Below are 18479 nucleotides of genomic sequence, written 5' to 3' on the forward strand. Positions count from 1 at the left end.
AGATGAAGCAGCGGCTGCCGAGTCAAACTATAAACTGTAGCGGCCACTCTGACTCAGTTGTCGGCTCAGAGGCTCACGGAGCTCCGCTGTGCCTGTGGCGGACACGTCTCACATGTGAACAACCGTAACTTTTAAATGACACTTCTAAAGGATTATTACTGGAAATACTCAGGGTGAGCCGCTGTAGCACATCTGACATGGACACCAAACGCCAGAGTGGTGAGTAACAGCCTCTCTTTATCACATATGTTCATGTGTATTCACGACAAAGAACTACAGTAAGCGTGTAGTAACTTTGAGAAGAAGCCTAATGGATATGGTCACAAAAGCGCTTCACAAAAGACGCACTTAATATTCATCACTGTTGTTGCCACTTCAAACTCACAACAACAAACACAGTATCATTTAAAACAAAAGAGATACTGTATTTTTTTGTTTTTACTTGACTTATCAGTAAAATTGACAAAGGAAGGAAATGTGAAGGGAAGGTCCATCACTCAGTTTATCTGAACATGGTAAACTCCCGGTGGACTGCTGGAGTAACGGGAGAATGATGTCATACACCTTCACGCCGGTTGGCGCGCTGTGAGTGGATGGAGGAGGAGGTATCCTCGCTCAGGTAGAGTGATGCAATCTGATACCAACAGAGAAGTGCCCTGTTGGAAGCGGCGCCGCTGGAAGAGAAGCAGCAGCGGCAGCAGCTGAATGGACGCTCTGTTCCGTCGCCTTCAGGCAACTTATTGGAAACAGGAAGCTGCATTGAATGTGACACCAGGTGATGAAGCAGTGGCTTAAAACTGAAACAGTGTCAAACAGAGGGATCACATGTGATTATGTTGAAAGAAACAATGAAACGGAATTAGAGGGAAAACATTCATTCATGCTTCATTAAAACAGCCAATCACGTTGCCTGCAGTTAATTGGTCTAATGAGCCAATTATTTAGGCATGGTATGAATTTCCGCAAAAATGATGTCAAGTCCTTTAAAAAGAAGGATAAATGGAGGTAAAAGAAACAGCTCGTGCTAATATTAGAAACAAATCTCAGTTAAAACTGCTGACACTGTTCTAAGTCGGAGTATAAATGCAGCCCAAGATCTCCTCCACACTATTTTAATGGACAGTAGTGGGGACATCTCTCATACAGCTTACAACAATTATAATAATAATGCCATGATGTTGATGGTGATAAAGATAATAATATTTATTACACTAACTGGATTTTTTAAGTGTTTACCACTAAATGACCGCACTGTGAGTGTCCTGTTAGAGCATCTACTCATTACCAGGGATTGTCAACAGGCGTTTTCTTTTCATAGCAGGAAAATCACAGGTGTTAGTAATAACCTTAACGATGGCTGCTTTATTCAAGTGTCTCAGTAAACAATGACAGTGTGACAATGAATCAGACATGTTAAAATGTCAATGCAAAACAGGCCTATGAAACACAAGCAGCTCATACAGTATAAACACTTGTGCAGCTGTTCACTCTAAAAGAAAATATGCTCATTGTGAATTAATTGATAATGGAGGGCCAGTAACTGCTGCAACGAATTGCAGAAATGTAATGGAATTAAAGTTATAAAATGGTTTTCGATATGACAGAGATAGAACAAGTTTTTCCTACAGTCTTCAGTGGAAGTTTGAAAAAAAAATTCCTCTGTTGAACTATAACTGTATTTAAACAATTGATACAGTTGATAATAGTAAAGACCTTTATCATTACTCTGTGTTTAACAACTGTCACAAGCCTTGACCTCGACCATGGTTCCCTTTCCTTCCTCATCCCTTTTCCTTCTCCTCTTCTACCAGTGACCCCCCCCCCTTCTTTCCAATTTTAAGTGATATTTCACACATTAAAATAACATTGCCTCCGTAAACTAAACATTTCCACTGTTTTAGTTTCTGTCACATAGTTAAAATTCATATTCAGCTGTTACTGTTGATCTACTGCAGACATCCAAAGCAGCGGGTCCGTACATGTCATGCCTGTTGTCGTGTTGTAGGAAGGAGCTAAGCTGATGTGGTGATAACACTCTTCTAAAAAACAGGAAAAACACTGTGTTGTGTTTTGTCCAGGTCCCAGGAAACACCATCACAAAAAACAACCCTAGTATAATAGTGTTTGTGTGTAGGCATGTGTGGGAGAGCGAGATGATAATGACAGTTTACAGTAACAAAGTTAAATTGGTGCTTTTCTAATTGGTTCAGTGCACAATTAATCAATCAAAAGAAAAATGATCAATTTCAGCTTTTTAAGACCTAATCATATAAATGACATACCACTTAAAATTAAGTCCAGCACATAATAATCCAGCACATAACCTGATGTAAAACCACAACTGGTTGTTTTTAAACTCTGTTTTTTTTTTTGTACCAATGAAACAACAAGTTATTTTGTTTTAATTAGAGGTGTTGGAAGGCAGGTTTTTTTTTTACTGAGCTGGACAGAGCCAGGCTAGCTATTTGCCTGACTCCAGTCTTTATGCTAAGCTAACTAAACAGTCTTCTCGCTCCAGCTTCATATTTACAGCACAGACACGAGAGTGGTTTCAATCTTTTCATTTAACTCTCGGCAAGACAGCAAATATGTGCATTTCCTCAAACTCCTCAACTATTGTCTAAAAGATTTACAGAGCTGCAGAGTTTTTTGAGCGACACTTGACATGACCTTTGACCCATTTGATTTAAGGCTAATGTCAAAAACATCTTTTAATGTTGGTTTGAAGGGAAAATTATTACATGCTTTATTGCAGAGTGTTAAAGTGTTACAATGATAATACAATAAGCTACTGCAAGATGGCGCTTAGCTTAGCATAAAGACTGGAAGCAGAGATAAACAGCTAGCATTGTCCTAATTATCATGATTTGTCATATTTAGACTTTTTAGATTTTTGTATGAATTAAACAAAGGAGATATGTTGTGTTGTTATGTGTACTAACTGTTTCCCCCGTTTCAAGTGTTTGTGCTAAGCTAAGTTAGCCAGCTGCTGGAGTATTTAGCAGACAGACATGAGTGGTATCAATCTTCTCATCTGACTCTCGTTAGGAAAGCAATATGTCAAATTTTTCCTTCAACTGGAAGGAAGGGGATTCTCTACATACATCTCATTGTTCTCTGTCCGTCCCATGGTCTCTATAGTGGCTCAATGGCTCCTCACCTGTGACTGCTTACCTGGTGAAACCACAGAACCACAGCAGTCTGAACAGTTTGAACTTAAACTCCTGTTGTGCCACAGTGTGTGAGCCAGTCTCATGCCTCTCTGTTTCCTGTGTCTCCTCACCATTTACTGTCTGAGGAAAGTGATAAGATACTGAAAGAATGTGAAAAATAGAAAATTCCACGACTTCTTTCCCCAGCTGTTTCTTTTTAAAGCTCTTGCCAGCCTGCTTGTTTTGAGGGGACTTTTTAAAGTGTCTGACTGAATGCTAACCCCGGGCGAGCAGTGACACCATCCACTGTTTTCACGAAAATATGAATTAGGGGGATGCTGGATCTCTGAAGCAGACTTTTGTCTTAGAGGGAGCTGCTGGGGCCGCCAACACGTGAACTCTGACCTCTGTCTGAAGAGGATGGGTGTCTGGAGAGGCGAGACGAGGAAAAGGAGTTAAAAAGAAAAGATCAGAGAGGGAGGAGGGCGGGAGAGAAATGAAGGAGTGGAGGGGAGAAATGTGGGATCTGGAGGGACCTCAGCCTATGGGAGGGGAGTGTGGGGGAGGCAGGAAGAGGATGCATGCTATAGTGCAAAATACAATTCAAATTCTCTTAACATGAAAAAGGCATGAAAAGTACATCTTGAGCGGGCCTCAGGCCTCAGACATCACAATTCATGGAAACAACAAGCGAGTCAATCCAATGCACTTGTATATTTCTCCTTAGTCCTGATATGTTTGTAACTAAGAGGCATAGTTTGGATGGGAGAAGCAAGTCAAGGAGGAGGTGAGCCTTGGATTGGTGTGTCTGACGGGTAAGATGTGTAATGGATGGGAGTGAGAGCCTCAGATTAAGAGGAGTAACGTATCTTTTCCCCGTCACCCTGCTTCTCATAAGCAGCATTATGTGGTGAGATAAACAGCAGATGCGCTGAGCAGTAGTTGTTTTGTTCTGAGCTGCAACCAAACACGCTAAATCAGTTCAAATGAGAGTCGCATGGCTCCGGTCTCATGACTGACCTTCTTCAGGAAGCCTGTCTGCGGAAACACACAAAAATGCATGTAAAAACACACACACACACACACAATACACACACAATACATTTTTATAAAGTACTCTTGTGGACTGTATGTTTTGTACTGAGTAAGTACAAATTAATAGTTTCAGTGTGTAAGCGAATGTCTGTGTCCATCAGAGAAAAGAAAATGGATTTGAAGAGGAAATTTGTGCCATGTGTGTGTGTGTGTGTGTGTGTGTGTGTGTGTGTGTGTGTGTGTGTGTGTGTGTGTGTGTGTGTGCGCGTGTGTGTGGAATGGGGGGTTACAAAGATCCCTCTGTGGGTGAGACCGACCACAAGCCTCCAGAACAGCTGATTCTCAGCCTCTGAACCCTCCGGTCCCCCAAGAGAATGAGAGAGAGAAAGAGAGAGAGACGGTAAATGCACTGATGGCCTTGACTGTGTAAAGTTAGACTTCAAGTAACAGAAAATAGACCAAAGGCCCAACTCCACCAGCTTATTACCGGCTTTGTTTACGCTGATCGACTGCACTTAATCTTTGTTGTCTTTTTTTAGCTCGAGAAATGAGAAGTGAAGAGGTACAACAGATCTGTGATTTGAGCTGCAATCAGCTGAGAAACTTTTTAAAAGATGGTGAATAAACTGAGGATGGTGACAAAACATAAGGAGGGAAAAGTGTGAACAAGAGATGGAAGGGGAGTTTAGGACGACAGAGGATGTTAGGACAGAAGGAGAAACAGCGGGATGGAGAGAGATGGAAAAAGAGAGAGAGAGAGAGAGAGGGGAAAGTGGGAGGAAGAGGTGGATGAAGGGGAGAGTTGAGACCAGGAAGGAGTGGAGAGGAGCTTCTGTCGACAGCTAAGACAGGAAACCACAGCTGCTGGCTGAGAAATGGTGCGCTCATACACACACACACACACACACACACACACACAGCTGCTGGAGATATATCCTTTAACCCTGATTGCCCGTGGATCGAGGCGATGCAGCTGTGTCGCACCACGCCCCTTGCAAGCTGTGTGTGTGTGTGTGTGTGTGTGTGTGTTAGTTCCTGTTTTGTTTTTTCGTTGGAGTTTCTGACATTGTATTGTTTGCTCTGGTCTTGCGGACCATTGTGGTCGTCTAATTTTGGCCCTCGTGGGGACAATAGAGTATTGTCAGACCGGGTGGGCGGCGGAAGAGGCTTATGGGAGAGTGAGGGCTTTTCTCTCACTGTCTCTGTCTTCACTCTGTATGAGAGAGTTTTAATTGTTTTTAAACTTCACCTTTGTATCAGTTCTTTCCTCACAAATTGCAGGTTATGCATTTCATAATTCAGCAGGTATTTGTAAACCTGCTAATAGAAACTTTATGTTTTGTTTTTGTTTTATTACATTCATTTTAACATCTAGCGGGCCACCGCAGACAGATTGGTCAGTTTAGACATGACATATATAAAATAATTCTTCCAACTGAAAATAAAAATTAAGCACAAGTGATTTTTTTCCCCCCAAATGATTCCTGGAGAAGATTTATAAAGGAAGTGGATAACTTTCTCAATGGACAGCACAGTGTCTCAACTCTGTGACACATTTGTAGGTTCCAGCAACTTCCTGTCCTTGAACTCCCTGTCAACTTTTTTGTATTTTGGGGGAAATGACATCGTAAATTTGACAATTTTAAAGCCTAAAATGATGGAAGAGTTGGAAAAGCTACTCATGTCATGTCATGGGACAATAAAACTTTCCACAGGAGGCCAAACTGAAATGAACTTATTTTAGGTTATTTTAGAGCTATTAATTTGATCCACTCCACCTATTCACCGGCATGAATAATAATTTATCATATCAGTAGTTTAAAGGTCAATATCAGTCAATGACACCACTGCACCACAGGAGAAAAGCTCAGACGCCGCCAAACATCTCTCAAACTTCTGTTATGAATGAGTGAGCACTTTAATGGACCAAGGGCAGTTTGGTAACCACATCCTCCTATCTCTATTGGAACTACAGATTTCCTTCTTTACTTTGGCTCCATTTCCTTTATGGAAGGAAACGTGCTGACCCTCTCCTCCTCCTCCTCCTCCTCGTCCTCCTCCTCACCTTCTTTTCTCTCTGACTCCCCCACCCCTCCTCTCTGTCGGCTCTGAGCTGGCAGGATGTGTGAGAGTGTGTCAGGCTGTTTGGAACAATGTCAAGGTCAACAAAACACACACAGAGACGCACACACACACACACACACACACACACAGAAGTACAGGATGTCAGAGTTAAACATGAAAACAATTATTTTTTCAAAGAAAGTTCAAAATATCCTGAATATAACTCAAAGTAGGATTTGATCTGTGGTGGTGCCGAGACAAAGACACAGAAAACTCACAGCACACAAAAAGGCTGACTCGGAGGTGGAAACAATGAATAGGCCGATATGTTCGGATGCTAAATATCTCCTCTCTCTCTCAGCTGTTGCAACAGGCGGTGGACTGAGTTACAAACTGACTTCATGCCCCTCTCTAACTGCCAGTTTTGCTCTGCGTGGCCTTTGCATACATGCGTTAAATTGATATTTGATGCACTCGGTGTAATAGCGTATGCATTTTAGGCATGCTAAGTGTTTTCGCTGTGTGCTTTCCCATACTGACCTGATGGTGCTTGATACCAAAGAGTATTATAAAGTAGTTCCGCAAACCCAAATCTTATGTTTGCTTGTGTTTTGTGTGGTTTCCAGTGGTGATGGAGCGACTTGTAAATGAGTTGGGTTCTCTGCTGAAGATGCTCGACCACGAGACGGTCAGTCCTGCAACCGCTGAAAAGATGGCCTCCATACGCAACATCCTGGACTCACTGCAGCTGTCAGGTACAACATCATCATCATTATTATCTTTTTTTTTTGTTTGTTTCCATAATACTAACAGTTTTGTGCCAGTTGGGTTCCTGCTGATGTTTTTACAGTTAGCATAGCTTCCAAAAACATTGTTCAACTGCACTGGACCCAAAACATTAAATTACTTTTATCAAACTCATTGTTATTGTTAATTCTTTCTGAGTCTCCTCACATCAGTAAGTTACAGGCAGTTAATGTCAAGCCGCTGTAGAGTCGACACATCAAAGGCACAATATCTCTTTTAACAGGAAGAAAACACAAACAAAGGTTAAAAATCTTATTACATACAGGGAAATATAAATTAGAGGCAGGACTATAAATAAGATTGGTGATTTTCATTTATCCAGGGGAACTTGACTGAGCATGCTTGTGGTGTTTCATCTGCATCCTGCTTCGCATTAATCCAGTTTGAGACTGGCAGCAGTTCAGCCGAAACATTTCAGTTGGGGAATTTGTTCAAAGTCACTATAACAGTGTTTATTTAGACACGAATGGAGCATTTCTTTTTTTATGTGGCCCATGTCTTTTCGCAATGGCGCAACCTTCCTGTTATTAGCTAAACAGACTGCAACTGCACAACAATGCATAAGATACGGGGCAGTGATTGTAGTTTGGAGACATGCAACAAATGCAGTCTCCACGACATGAGATCTTACTCAGGTGTTTACAGTAAGATCCCGGTTTATCTCTGAGAATGCAGGGTGTTGGAGAGGATAAAAGGATTGATGTAAGAGGATAATGAAATGTTAAGGTTAAAGAGGATAATGAGAGGAGGTCAAAGAAAGGAGAAAAGACATCCCCATGGTTTACTACTCTACAGATTTTTACATCAGTTGAGCTTTTACTGAAAAAAAACTTGAGGGATTGATTTCTGCCAAAACTTCCACAAAGTCTGGGAGGTTTAGCAAACTTTCACATGTATTTTATGGCTTTTGGCATTGAATATTTACAAGCTGCACTCCCTTGTTGTCTGGTTTAAAAATGCAGATAGCTCAGTACTGATACTCACCTAGAGCCTGTTCGCTGCGTCTGGTAATCCTGACTCTTCTCGCCTCAGCATAGACCACAATCCTCGCTCTAACTCTGATCCTATTTCTAATCCCTAATCTATCTTTTCCACAGTCAATGGATCAGACGTCTACATGAACAGCTGTCTCTATGGCAACGGCACAAGCTTTGTAGAGTCTCTGTTTGAGGATTTTGGTGAGTTCACCCTAAAACTGCCTTCAAGCCAGTTCAGTGTTATGAGGTCTTATGTGGAAATGATCATTATTGTATATTTACAATTATCATACCACGAGATGTAGATAATGAGCTAATAAACATCTGTTATAAGATACTGTATATTTAACTGTTGGCCATGATATAGTGAAATGGGCCTGCTCATTCTGTGAAGCCTAGCAAAAGTTTGTTAAATTACTCAGCCTCTTTTTCATGTACATTTACACAACTGGTTGGAGGTTATGATAGGTCATTCTTGTCAGACAGGAAAATGCTACTTTTATTTAAAGCACAGTTACACGTCTGATAACATGAATCCTTTGTCCCACCAGACTGTGACTTGCACATGCTCAGTGCATCTCCAGTGGAGCAGAAAGAGCACAAAGAGGAAGAGGAGAAGACTCATCCCAATAAATCTGTGAGTCACCTGCAGTATTTAACTGACTGTCCACCTGCCTTTATTGTCCTTGTAACTAAAGTTATGGTTTAACCTTCAGACACCTACCGACACGCCCCCTCCTCTGCCAACCACCCCCCTTCCCGATGACTACTATGAGGAGGCTGTTCCTCTGGATCCCGGATCCACCCCTCAGTACTTTACCACCAATATCCACAGTCAGTACTGTACACACACAAACACACACTCAAAATCACAGATTTGCAAACTCATTTCTCTTTAAATCTCATCTCGGCTCTTCTCTCCTGTAGCTTCCATGAACTCAGTGGAGGACGCTTACTATGAAGATGCAGACAATAACTACCCCACCACCAGGATCAACGGTCCTCCCAAAAACTCCTGTGAGTCTACCCTGTCTCACACTTACTCATAGTAGCAGTTCAACTTTACAACCGTAAACACACGCATGTTCTAGTAGGTGGATTCCATGAGTGAACTCAATCACAAACTGTCTGTGGATGTTTGGTGAATTAATCATGCATTTTACTTTTGGTGGTCAGACAATGACTCAGATGCGCTGAGCAGTTCCTATGAGTCTTACGAGGAAGAGGATGAGGAGGCAAAGGGGCGGGACCAACCTCAGAGATGGACGAATGAGGAGAGCTCAGACGGACCAGTTAGAGATTGCCGCATCTGCGCCTTCCTGCTGCGAAAGAAACGCTTTGGCCAATGGACGAAACAGCTGGTCGTCGTGCGAGACAATAAACTGCAGGTAAATAGATAAAGCTATTTATGATATGATAGAACTACAAGCAGAGGCTTCGATGTATTTCCAGTAATATGTAGTGTCAAATGTCTGAGAAAAAAGAGCAAACATCCAAAAAAACAGGTGTTGGACCAATCAGGAGACATCACGTTATTCACTTCCACAGTGCTTGTCATTTACTGTTGCTATGGAACATTTCAATCAATCTTCTTCAGACACAAACAGTACTAATATTCATCAAATATGTATATACTGTACATATTGCAAAATGATTGCAATGAATGAGAGGAAATTCCTATTTTTTAAATATCTTGTACTAGTATCACAAGAATAATCATAGACTTGTTTTAGTTTTCAATTGTAAGCTATACCTAACTACACTGTCAGGAGGAATGGGGTGTTGGATTTGGGCTTTTACATGTTGAGTGTAAATGTTACAAATGCTCCATCAAAGTTACTCTAGTGGTTATAATGACGTAGCTTTCATTTATGTCAAGTAAAAAGTTTTTTTCTTCTAATATGGCAATCTTTCGAACGATTTCACTCACTAGTACCAAAGTGTAATTGCATCAAAATGATATACAGTATCAAAGTACACACTCGTGGTTATGTAACTATACCTCAATCTCACTATCTCTATTTTCCAGTGTTATAAGAGCATCAAAGAGAGCACTCCCCACACGGAGCTCCCCCTGAATCTGTGCAACGTCATCTATGTCCCTAAGGAGGGCAAGAAAAAGAGACATGAGCTGCGTTTCTCTTTGCCTGGAGGCGAAGCCCTAGTCCTGGCTGTTCAGAGCAAAGAGCAGGCCCAGCGGTGGCTCAAGGTACCTTTATTCACTATATGCTGGGACAGACAAGAGTGGGGGAACACATGGCTGTGTCAGGAAGTGAAGGTTTTCCTTTTCTGGGTCCAGGTGGTGCAAGATGTTGGCAGCCAATGTAGCAAGACTGAAGGACCAGATGGATCCACTTCTCCCATTATACAGAGGAAGTTGGAGCTTGACAAGGTTTGTGTTTTTGCATATGTCTTTGAGTCATAGGAGTCATAGGATTTGCCCATAAAGCAGTCATGAATTTCTTGAATTTTCTGTCGGGGCTCTTTGTGCCAGTTAAACAGTTGCCTCTCCCTATGTCTGAGTTTTACTTTACTGTAATGTCTACATCTTCATGTATTGAGGTGCACTTCACTCTGAATCTACTGTAAATCCTAGTTTTTAAATTCTAACATTGCTGACATCATTTCTTTCAGCCCACACATGACACAACTGTTCCTTTGGCTTCTAGTTTACAAGCAGTGAGTGAGGTGACATTATTGCGGTTGCTGAGCTGGCTAGTGTTCAAAGAGCTTCATACCCTCAACAAGGTCTTGGCACACAGCTGCAGAGCCACAGAGCTGAATGCACGGTGACATGGCAGTTACACCCTATATTGGCAGACTAGTTTTAAAAGTATATAATCTGTAGACCAAGGCAGCTGCTGTGTCATTTTTCTTGACATGATTTTGCTCAGTTAAAGGACAGAATACTTTGTTAAAACAGGGAGGATGAATGTGTCTCCTCTCCTCTCCTCATATTTTACGGGAAGCCGGAGTAATAACGGTCTCTACTTTTTCTTTGCCAGGTGCTGCAGTCTGAGCGGCAGGCATCAGACTCAGACAGCGGGCCAACAGCAGACAATCAATCTACTGCACATGTACCAGGACGGGACACCACTGACTCACTCAGTAGGTTTAAGTTAATAAGCCTCTATTGATTTAATTGTAATGATTTTACTTTGGATACAGCTCACAAATCTTACATGTACAGTATCAGTGATTATCACTTAAGACGTACAATATTATATTGTTGATTAAGTCAGTAGTCATATTTGGGTTATATTATAATGTTATGTTTGGGTGTTTGTATGATTCTTTGCGACTGAATCTTGGTGTAAGCCCCTTTATGTTGTTTGTGAAGTATTTCTGAGTGAAACACCAATATGTGAGTGGGGTTTGGAAAGAGATTTAAATTAAATCCTTCAGATTTGTTTGGGCCGCCCAAAGGCCTGCGTAGCTCTGCAAGAGATTCATCTACACCTCCCTCACCCACCTTGTTAGATCAGGAGGAGGAGGGTGAAGACCTCAACCCCATTCTTTGGAAATCCAAACACACACCTCTGACACAAACTAACAGTCAAGTGTAGTTTTGTATAATGGGCAGGGTTAGCTAGTCAACACAAATCTAAATCAAAATGTTCAAAATGTATTTTATTTATTTATTATTTATATATTATTTACACATATTTAGCATGTATCAATTAACACTGGGACACAGGAATATAAAATGAAACTTTTTTCATTTTCCTGTCTTTAACACATAAATAAAGCTTTAGTTTCTTTTTAAAATTTAATAGCATCATTAAAATGCAAATTTAAAAAAAATGTGTTTGAAAAGTGAGTTGACCATAACTGACACTAGCTGGCAATATTACTGTGTAGGTGAAAAGGTTGTATAAAGTCCTTTGTGACTCCAGAGGGAGCTGTGTGAAATCTGATAAATAACAATAAACATCGGTTGGAGCTGAAGACCACAAGTCTGAAAATGAAAGGAATCTGGGGGTGTTGACTTAGAAAGAAGTCAGCTTACCAGTATTTTATAGCCTGCCCCTCATCTCCGCTTGAGGCTTAATTAATTTATACTAGCATAAGACACCCAAATGTCTCGAGTTGTATTTTGGATTGTGTGGAGACCAGGTTTTGACAAAGAAGAAGAATGCATGGTTCAGCTGCATTGATTCTGATGGTTTTTGAAACCGGAGTTTGTGGTGCTGTTGAACTGTATTGAGTTACACTAGCTAAATGTCCTCACTCTCCAAAAAGGTCCTCACTCTCAGGTCTCGAACACAAGTCCCCACAAGTACAAACACCCACGCAAACACACACACACACACACACACACACACACACACACGCTACTCTTTTTGTAATTGTGTGGACAGTTGTTGTTAACGCATTCCCTAGCCCCTGACCTTTACCATCACAACTTAATCCCCTTCCTTTACTCTAATCTAAATTTAATTATATTGTAAACCATTTGACAGCCAAAATGTCCTCACAATGCAGAAATGTCCCCGCTATGATGCTTTTGAACTAAAATTAGTCCACACAAACATAGAAAGGCATGTATACACACACACACACACAAACACACACACCATTTCAAGTGTGTGATCAAAAGCACAGGCACTATTATTGTTTATCTACCTACAAAATCAGGAAGGATAAACCAGCGGATCCATGATGTTGGGTCAGAATATAGGTCAAACACAGTCATATTGTTTCAGTAATACTACAACCTGTTTACTGAGCGAAGGCCTCTGAACCTAAAGGGACATGAGAGAGAGGGAGAGACAGGAAGTGAGGCGCAGAGCAGATATGACATCCTTCCTGTCCTCTTCCTGCGATTGTGTCCCACTGACATCATAGGAAGTAAGCTGGGCAGAGCGCTGCAGCACCTGGTACATTCGACGCGAACACGCAAACACACTGTAGGGTTTGGCTGAATAAATAAAAGAAATCTCTGAAATGAAACGCAATATGTGAAAATGTCTAAAAGTACAGTTAGTCCTGACTTGGTGGAAAATGAGTTGTTGTACAAGAACAAATTCTCGTCCAGTTCTCATTACACGTTTTTACTTTAATGTAATTGATGAAATATGTGATTTTTGAATTAGAAAGTATTATTGACACTGCTGATGTAACACAAATACAGTAAGATCCTTCAGTGATGAGGATTCTGCTTTCAGCTGCTGTATATTAAGTGCTCCTTAACTCTATGACCACATCTCTGGCTCGAGCGCAGTCTGACAACGGTGTGTTTGATTTCAGGCCGGGGGAAGCGCGGAGCGTTCTCAGAGCTGACCGGGTCGATGAGCCGAGCAGCAGGGAAGAAAATCAATCGGATCATCACTTTCTCCAAACGGAAACCGCCTTTACCGGGAGAGCCTCCCTCATCTTCTGGTAACCATGACAACCCACGCTGTGGTGAGGAAAACAACCTATTAGAGTAGCTATTTGGTTGATTGGCTGGTTGATGAGTTGGTGGGTGTTTGGCTGAGTAATAGACTAATTAAAAGTGAAGGATAAGTACAAGTGGATGCCTTTAAGAAAAGCCAAGTAGGCTAAATCTTATAACCATATGACCAACTTATATGATGCTGTACAATTAGTCCATGTTTCATAATTAAGATTTGTATTGTACATCATAAAACCAACAATAGAAATAAAAAAAAAAAATCAACATTCAAATGTCAAAATGTGAAACAATTACAGTAAAGAGTAAAGATATAAATTATCATAGATTAATATTTTTAGGGTAGACCAAAATTGTTTTCAATAAATAATGTTTTATTTCCAATCTTAAAATAAATAACACAGCTTCATGCACTGTGTATTCATACCCTTGGAACTTTATTTTAAAGGACCAGTGTGCACGATTTAGGTGGATCTATTAGCAGAAATGGAAGATAATATTCATAATAATGTTTTCATCAGTCTATAATCACCTGAAACTAGGAGTCGTTGTGTTTTTGTTAGCTTAGAATGATCCCTTTGTGTCTACGCAGGGTATTCACTTGCAATCTGCAACTTCACCACTAGATGCCACTAAATCTCACACACTGGTCCTTTAAATTCTACCGGAGATCCATGAAATAGACACAATAGATACAGTTGTTGTCCAAAGTATTTTCATGTAATGTATGAGCTACAAAAGAAGACATTCAAGGTCGAAATAAAAATTAAAGAAGTTATATTAGCTGCCATTTTTGACCAAATGACTTGAATATAAACTGATTCTAGTCACTAAACATACTTTCCGTCTTTTTGTCTTTTAATCACTTTCACATTCTCTCCCTCTCGTTTTCTATAGGCTACCTCAGTGTGTGTCTGAGCGGCTCTTGGAAGGAGCGTTGGTGTGTGGTGCGAGAAGGAAGCCTGTACCTGCAGAAGGACCCTGGAGACCAGCGGCCGCCAGTCATTGTGGTGCCACTCAAAGGGGCAGAGGTGGTGCCAGGCGGCCCCGGCCCCAAACATCCCTTCTCCTTCCGCATCCTGCAGGGAGGCAACGAACTGGCAGCTTTAGAGGTACGATGGATTTCAGGCAGATTGTTTTACATGACATTGACATGTGCACAGGGAAAACACGCCTTCATTTTTCTGGAAACCAAGCAGCCTTGTATGTCTGTTTCCTTCAGGCCAGCTGCTCGGAGGATCTTGGCCGCTGGCTTGGTGTGTTGTTTGCAGAGACCGGGAACGTCACTTTGCCTGAAGAGCTGCACTACGATTACATCGATGTGGACACACTCACAGACATACGGCACGCTGCCAGACACTCCTTCCTGTGAGTCACTTCCTACAGTATCTGTTTGTATGTTTCTGTGTGTGTTTATCTAGAGTTTTCTGTCTCTTATTATAGCTTTTATCCTGAAATACATCCGTCTCTGCCTCTTTTTCCCATCAGGTGGGCCACTACCACGGCTGCTTCCTCCAGCAGTGCCTCGACAGACTCCAGAACTTACGATGAAGTCTATGAAAGTGTTGAGGTGAGGAAACATCTTGTGAACCAGTGACAACAGAGAAAATCTGCCAAATGTGGAGAAGCTTCAAGTTTTCCAAGGCTTCTCTGGTCTTTCTTCTTCCTGTCATGTTCAGTTGCAGATTTATGAACTTAGGTTAAGTTTGTGACATAACTATTTTCTAAATATTAGACAGCCCCAATTTTTAACTTCACATTTAGTTGCATGTTGTATTGAGCTTCACTGGTACCCAAGTGCATCTCCTCGTGGGGTTTCAGGCATCAGAGGTTGAGGGAAAAAAATTCAGAAAGAGAATAATGTTTTTGTCCATCACAGTGCAATGATAATTTGTGCTTCTATTCTACTATTGCACATGTTTACATTTTGCAGTGTATGTTGAAGATACAACATCGGCTAAAAGCTTACATTACACACACACACAAAATGGTATCTGCAGTACAGTTTCAGTTTAAAAAATAAACATATCGATGCATAAAAATTTTGATTATGTCAATGGTGAGATATTCCTGTATCCTGTAGGATGGGGATGTTGAGAGCAGAGCGGGCCAGGTGAGACGCCACGCCTCCTTCTCCAGCAGGGACTCTGAAAAAACTGAACAGCAGGCCGCCATTAAGAGACATGCCTCCAGTGAGTCTCTTTTCATATTTGATGAGACAGGCTTTATGAAAATTACATGGTAGAACCTGCAGCTGAATGACCGACATTCTCGCTCATCATTGCTCTGTCTATCTATATTGTGCTTTTCTTTTCTAGATGTAAATCAGTATGGGCGGTATGGCAAGACGCGAGCAGAGGAGGATGCCAGGCGGTACCTGACACAGAAGGAGGAGCTGGAGAAGCAAAAGGAGGAGCTCAGAAATGCACTGATTTCTCTCCGCAGGGAGAAGAAGGAGGTGAAGGAGGGGATGAAGAGTTGCACAGGTCAGGGGCAAATCACACGCACACACACACACAGTACTGTTTAGACTCCAGCTTCGTTGCAGTAGTAACTGTAAGTGTGTGTGTGTTTTATGTGCAGGTAAGGGTGTGGAACAGCGGTTAGCTGAGCTGGAGACGCTGTGTAAACAGAAGGAGGAGGAGAGGGTGGAGCTAGAGCTCCGACTGACAGAAGTCAAAGAAAACCTGAAGAAATCTTTGGCTAGAGGAGAAATGGGTCCGCCCACTGACACCAAGATCAGTGTCAAGGTAGGCAGTTAACGGAGAGACTGAGTCTGTGTCACGTCACTAGATTTCTTTGCCATATCTCAGTATATTATACTGTATCATATGTTCACTGCTTTTTACTTGAGTGAAAACTATCTGACATTTATGTTTGTATGTGTGTTGGTCTGTCAATGTGTTTTCGTGTGCAGGCACAGGGCAGTAAAGTTGAAAAGGTTTACAATGAGACTGTGCCAGTGAACTCAGCATCTGAGCTTCGTAAACGCCCTCCGTCTCTTTACGCCTCCTCCAAGGGGAGCGTCATGCAGAAAGCAAAGGTACAGTGTGTATGTACGTGTGCATGTGCGTGTGAGTGTGTGTGTGAGACAAGCACAGAGAGAAATATTTGCCTCACCTAATGCTGTCTCATGGTTTCCAGGAGTGGGAGTCAAAGAAGGGGACCTAGACTGAACGTGAACGGATCGACAGATGGATTGATGGGGAGAAAAAAACTGAGCTGTGACAGGAAGACGTGTAAAGGAAGAAACAGATGAAGAGCAAGAAAAAGTGGCACTGAGAAGAGGAAGAAGAGAAGGAGGACAGAGGACAGACTCTGACACATTCCTCCCTCCTCTTATCTAAAGAAAAAGAGGAATCTTTTGCAAGTCCAGGCAGCACGGTGCTGTCTCCAACCACTGTAAATACGACAGACTTGATGTACCAGTACAGTATTAATGTGGATCTCTATGAACATGAAATCTATATGTTTGTGTGAGTTTGCATGTGTGTTTACATTTGCACTGGGCTGCAGAAAGTGAAAATGTGATTACTTCATAGACGTGCAAAGCAAAGGGAGAGTGTGGTTCATCAACACTGTGAGTTCAGAGTTACAGACAAGACTTCCTATTTACACCCACTGATTTTATTCCCTTTTACATATTTGTCACTGTACAATGAAAAACTAAAGTAAAGAAATTATTACCTTAAATTATCATTAATAGTGAGAGAAGCATCTCACATCTTGTGATGTGTATTTAAACCATTAGGGAGATATATTGAGTATGACACTGTTCCTGAAACCAATGAGTAAATGTTTGTTATTGCAATGTGAAACTATTCGTTTTTAACCATTATATGTATTTTTTTCCATATTTGCCTTTTGCACTTTATCTTGTTATATTTTGTGGTTACACAAATGTCTTGGAAATTAGCCTTTGCACCCCTCTTAGCAGAATCATTTGAGGATAAATGCCCATGTCTGCTTTCCCTGCTCATCACAGAGATATGAACAAATACACACATGTTGGAGTAAATGATTACTTTATCAAGAAACCTTGTCTACTGTTGTTTAATTGTTTCTCTGTTTTAAAGAAACCAACAGCAGCATCACAATTCTGAAGCATCATCGCCATCTAGTGGTAAAATCATGTTCCTGCACTTGGTGAAACAATGTGGCCAAATTCTTTACTTTTGCATTTAATGTACAAAACAATACAATACAACAATACAATAATACAATAATAATATAGCAGCAAGCACCTATTTTCTATGCAAAGATATAGTGGAGTAATGGCATCCCGAGCAGAGTACGAAGTCACACACCTGTGTGTGCTGTAATCTGAGTTTGTCTGTGCTTTGTTTTGGTATGCTAGCGCGTGCATGTCAGTACGTGCTCATGTGCGTGTTAGTGCTCGTGAGTCCCTCCTGTTAAACAGTTGAACCTCCCCCTTTATAAACACACAGGAACCGCCCACAGGTGAGATGGCACAGTGCAGGTTCAGGTGCAAAGCACCTTCCTCTCTCGAAGAAACTTTATTTGGCTGAGAAGGCCTCTGACAAAGACAGAGAGTCAGTCATGGGGATAACCTGTTCATGTCTCGGTTGCCTGCTAGACGTCAAAACATCCATAAAGTTTTACCCGGCCTCATCAGCGTGTCTGTATCCCAGCTGATCAGTCCCAGGCTGAGTGTCTCACATAGTCCTACCATCTAGAGGAAAACCCTACCAGCGGCTAAAGGCTCCAGATTGACTCAGAACCGGCTTCTTCTCCTCCATGTGTAAGTAACTTGATGGCTACATAATGTTACATGTCTGTTTTTATTGATGACGGCCACAGGAGGCAAGATAACAGTAGCTAACTTGCCGTTTTCCATATTATGAATTTGTTCAGCAAACGTTGCTATCGCTAGCTGACTAAATGCTAACATTGCTGTGGAGCATATCTCAGCAATGCTAGCCTGGACTGATGGTTGTGGTTAGGTGTTTTATTGTTGGCTCACGTGCAGACAAGGTAACTTAATTAAATTGTGCTTCTTGTTGTGGGTTTAGTGGATACTTTCACTGA

General features: G+C 41.5%; 1 protein-coding gene across 1 annotated transcript; it reads left to right on the forward strand.

The window, feature by feature from the left end:
• The first annotated feature begins 55 nt into the window (after positions 1-55).
• Positions 56-17467, forward strand: afap1l1b (actin filament associated protein 1-like 1b). Its single transcript, XM_056396719.1, has 19 exons — positions 56-219; positions 6878-7006; positions 8156-8236; positions 8587-8672; positions 8752-8869; positions 8963-9052; positions 9212-9423; positions 10065-10244; positions 10335-10427; positions 11041-11143; positions 13286-13441; positions 14328-14542; positions 14653-14798; positions 14919-15000; positions 15514-15622; positions 15749-15916; positions 16014-16180; positions 16348-16473; positions 16575-17467. The coding sequence occupies exons 1-19, from the start codon at positions 198-200 to the stop codon at positions 16599-16601; spliced, it is 2310 nt and encodes a 769-aa protein (XP_056252694.1). The 5' UTR covers positions 56-197; the 3' UTR covers positions 16602-17467.
• The last annotated feature ends 1012 nt before the right edge of the window (positions 17468-18479 follow it).

The sequence above is a fragment of the Seriola aureovittata genome, chromosome 15 (genome assembly GCF_021018895.1).
Source record: "Seriola aureovittata isolate HTS-2021-v1 ecotype China chromosome 15, ASM2101889v1, whole genome shotgun sequence".
NCBI classification, from domain to species: Eukaryota; Metazoa; Chordata; class Actinopteri; order Carangiformes; family Carangidae; genus Seriola; species Seriola aureovittata.

Excerpts from the sequence above, each read along its gene's own strand:
- afap1l1b (XM_056396719.1), top strand. The coding sequence starts at position 198 with ATGGACACCAAACGCCAGAGTG. Across the intron at positions 14,543-14,652 it reads ACGAACTGGCAGCTTTAGAG|GCCAGCTGCTCGGAGGATCT; the intron begins GTACGATGGATT and ends TGTTTCCTTCAG. Across the intron at positions 15,623-15,748 it reads CATTAAGAGACATGCCTCCA|ATGTAAATCAGTATGGGCGG; the intron begins GTGAGTCTCTTT and ends TTTCTTTTCTAG.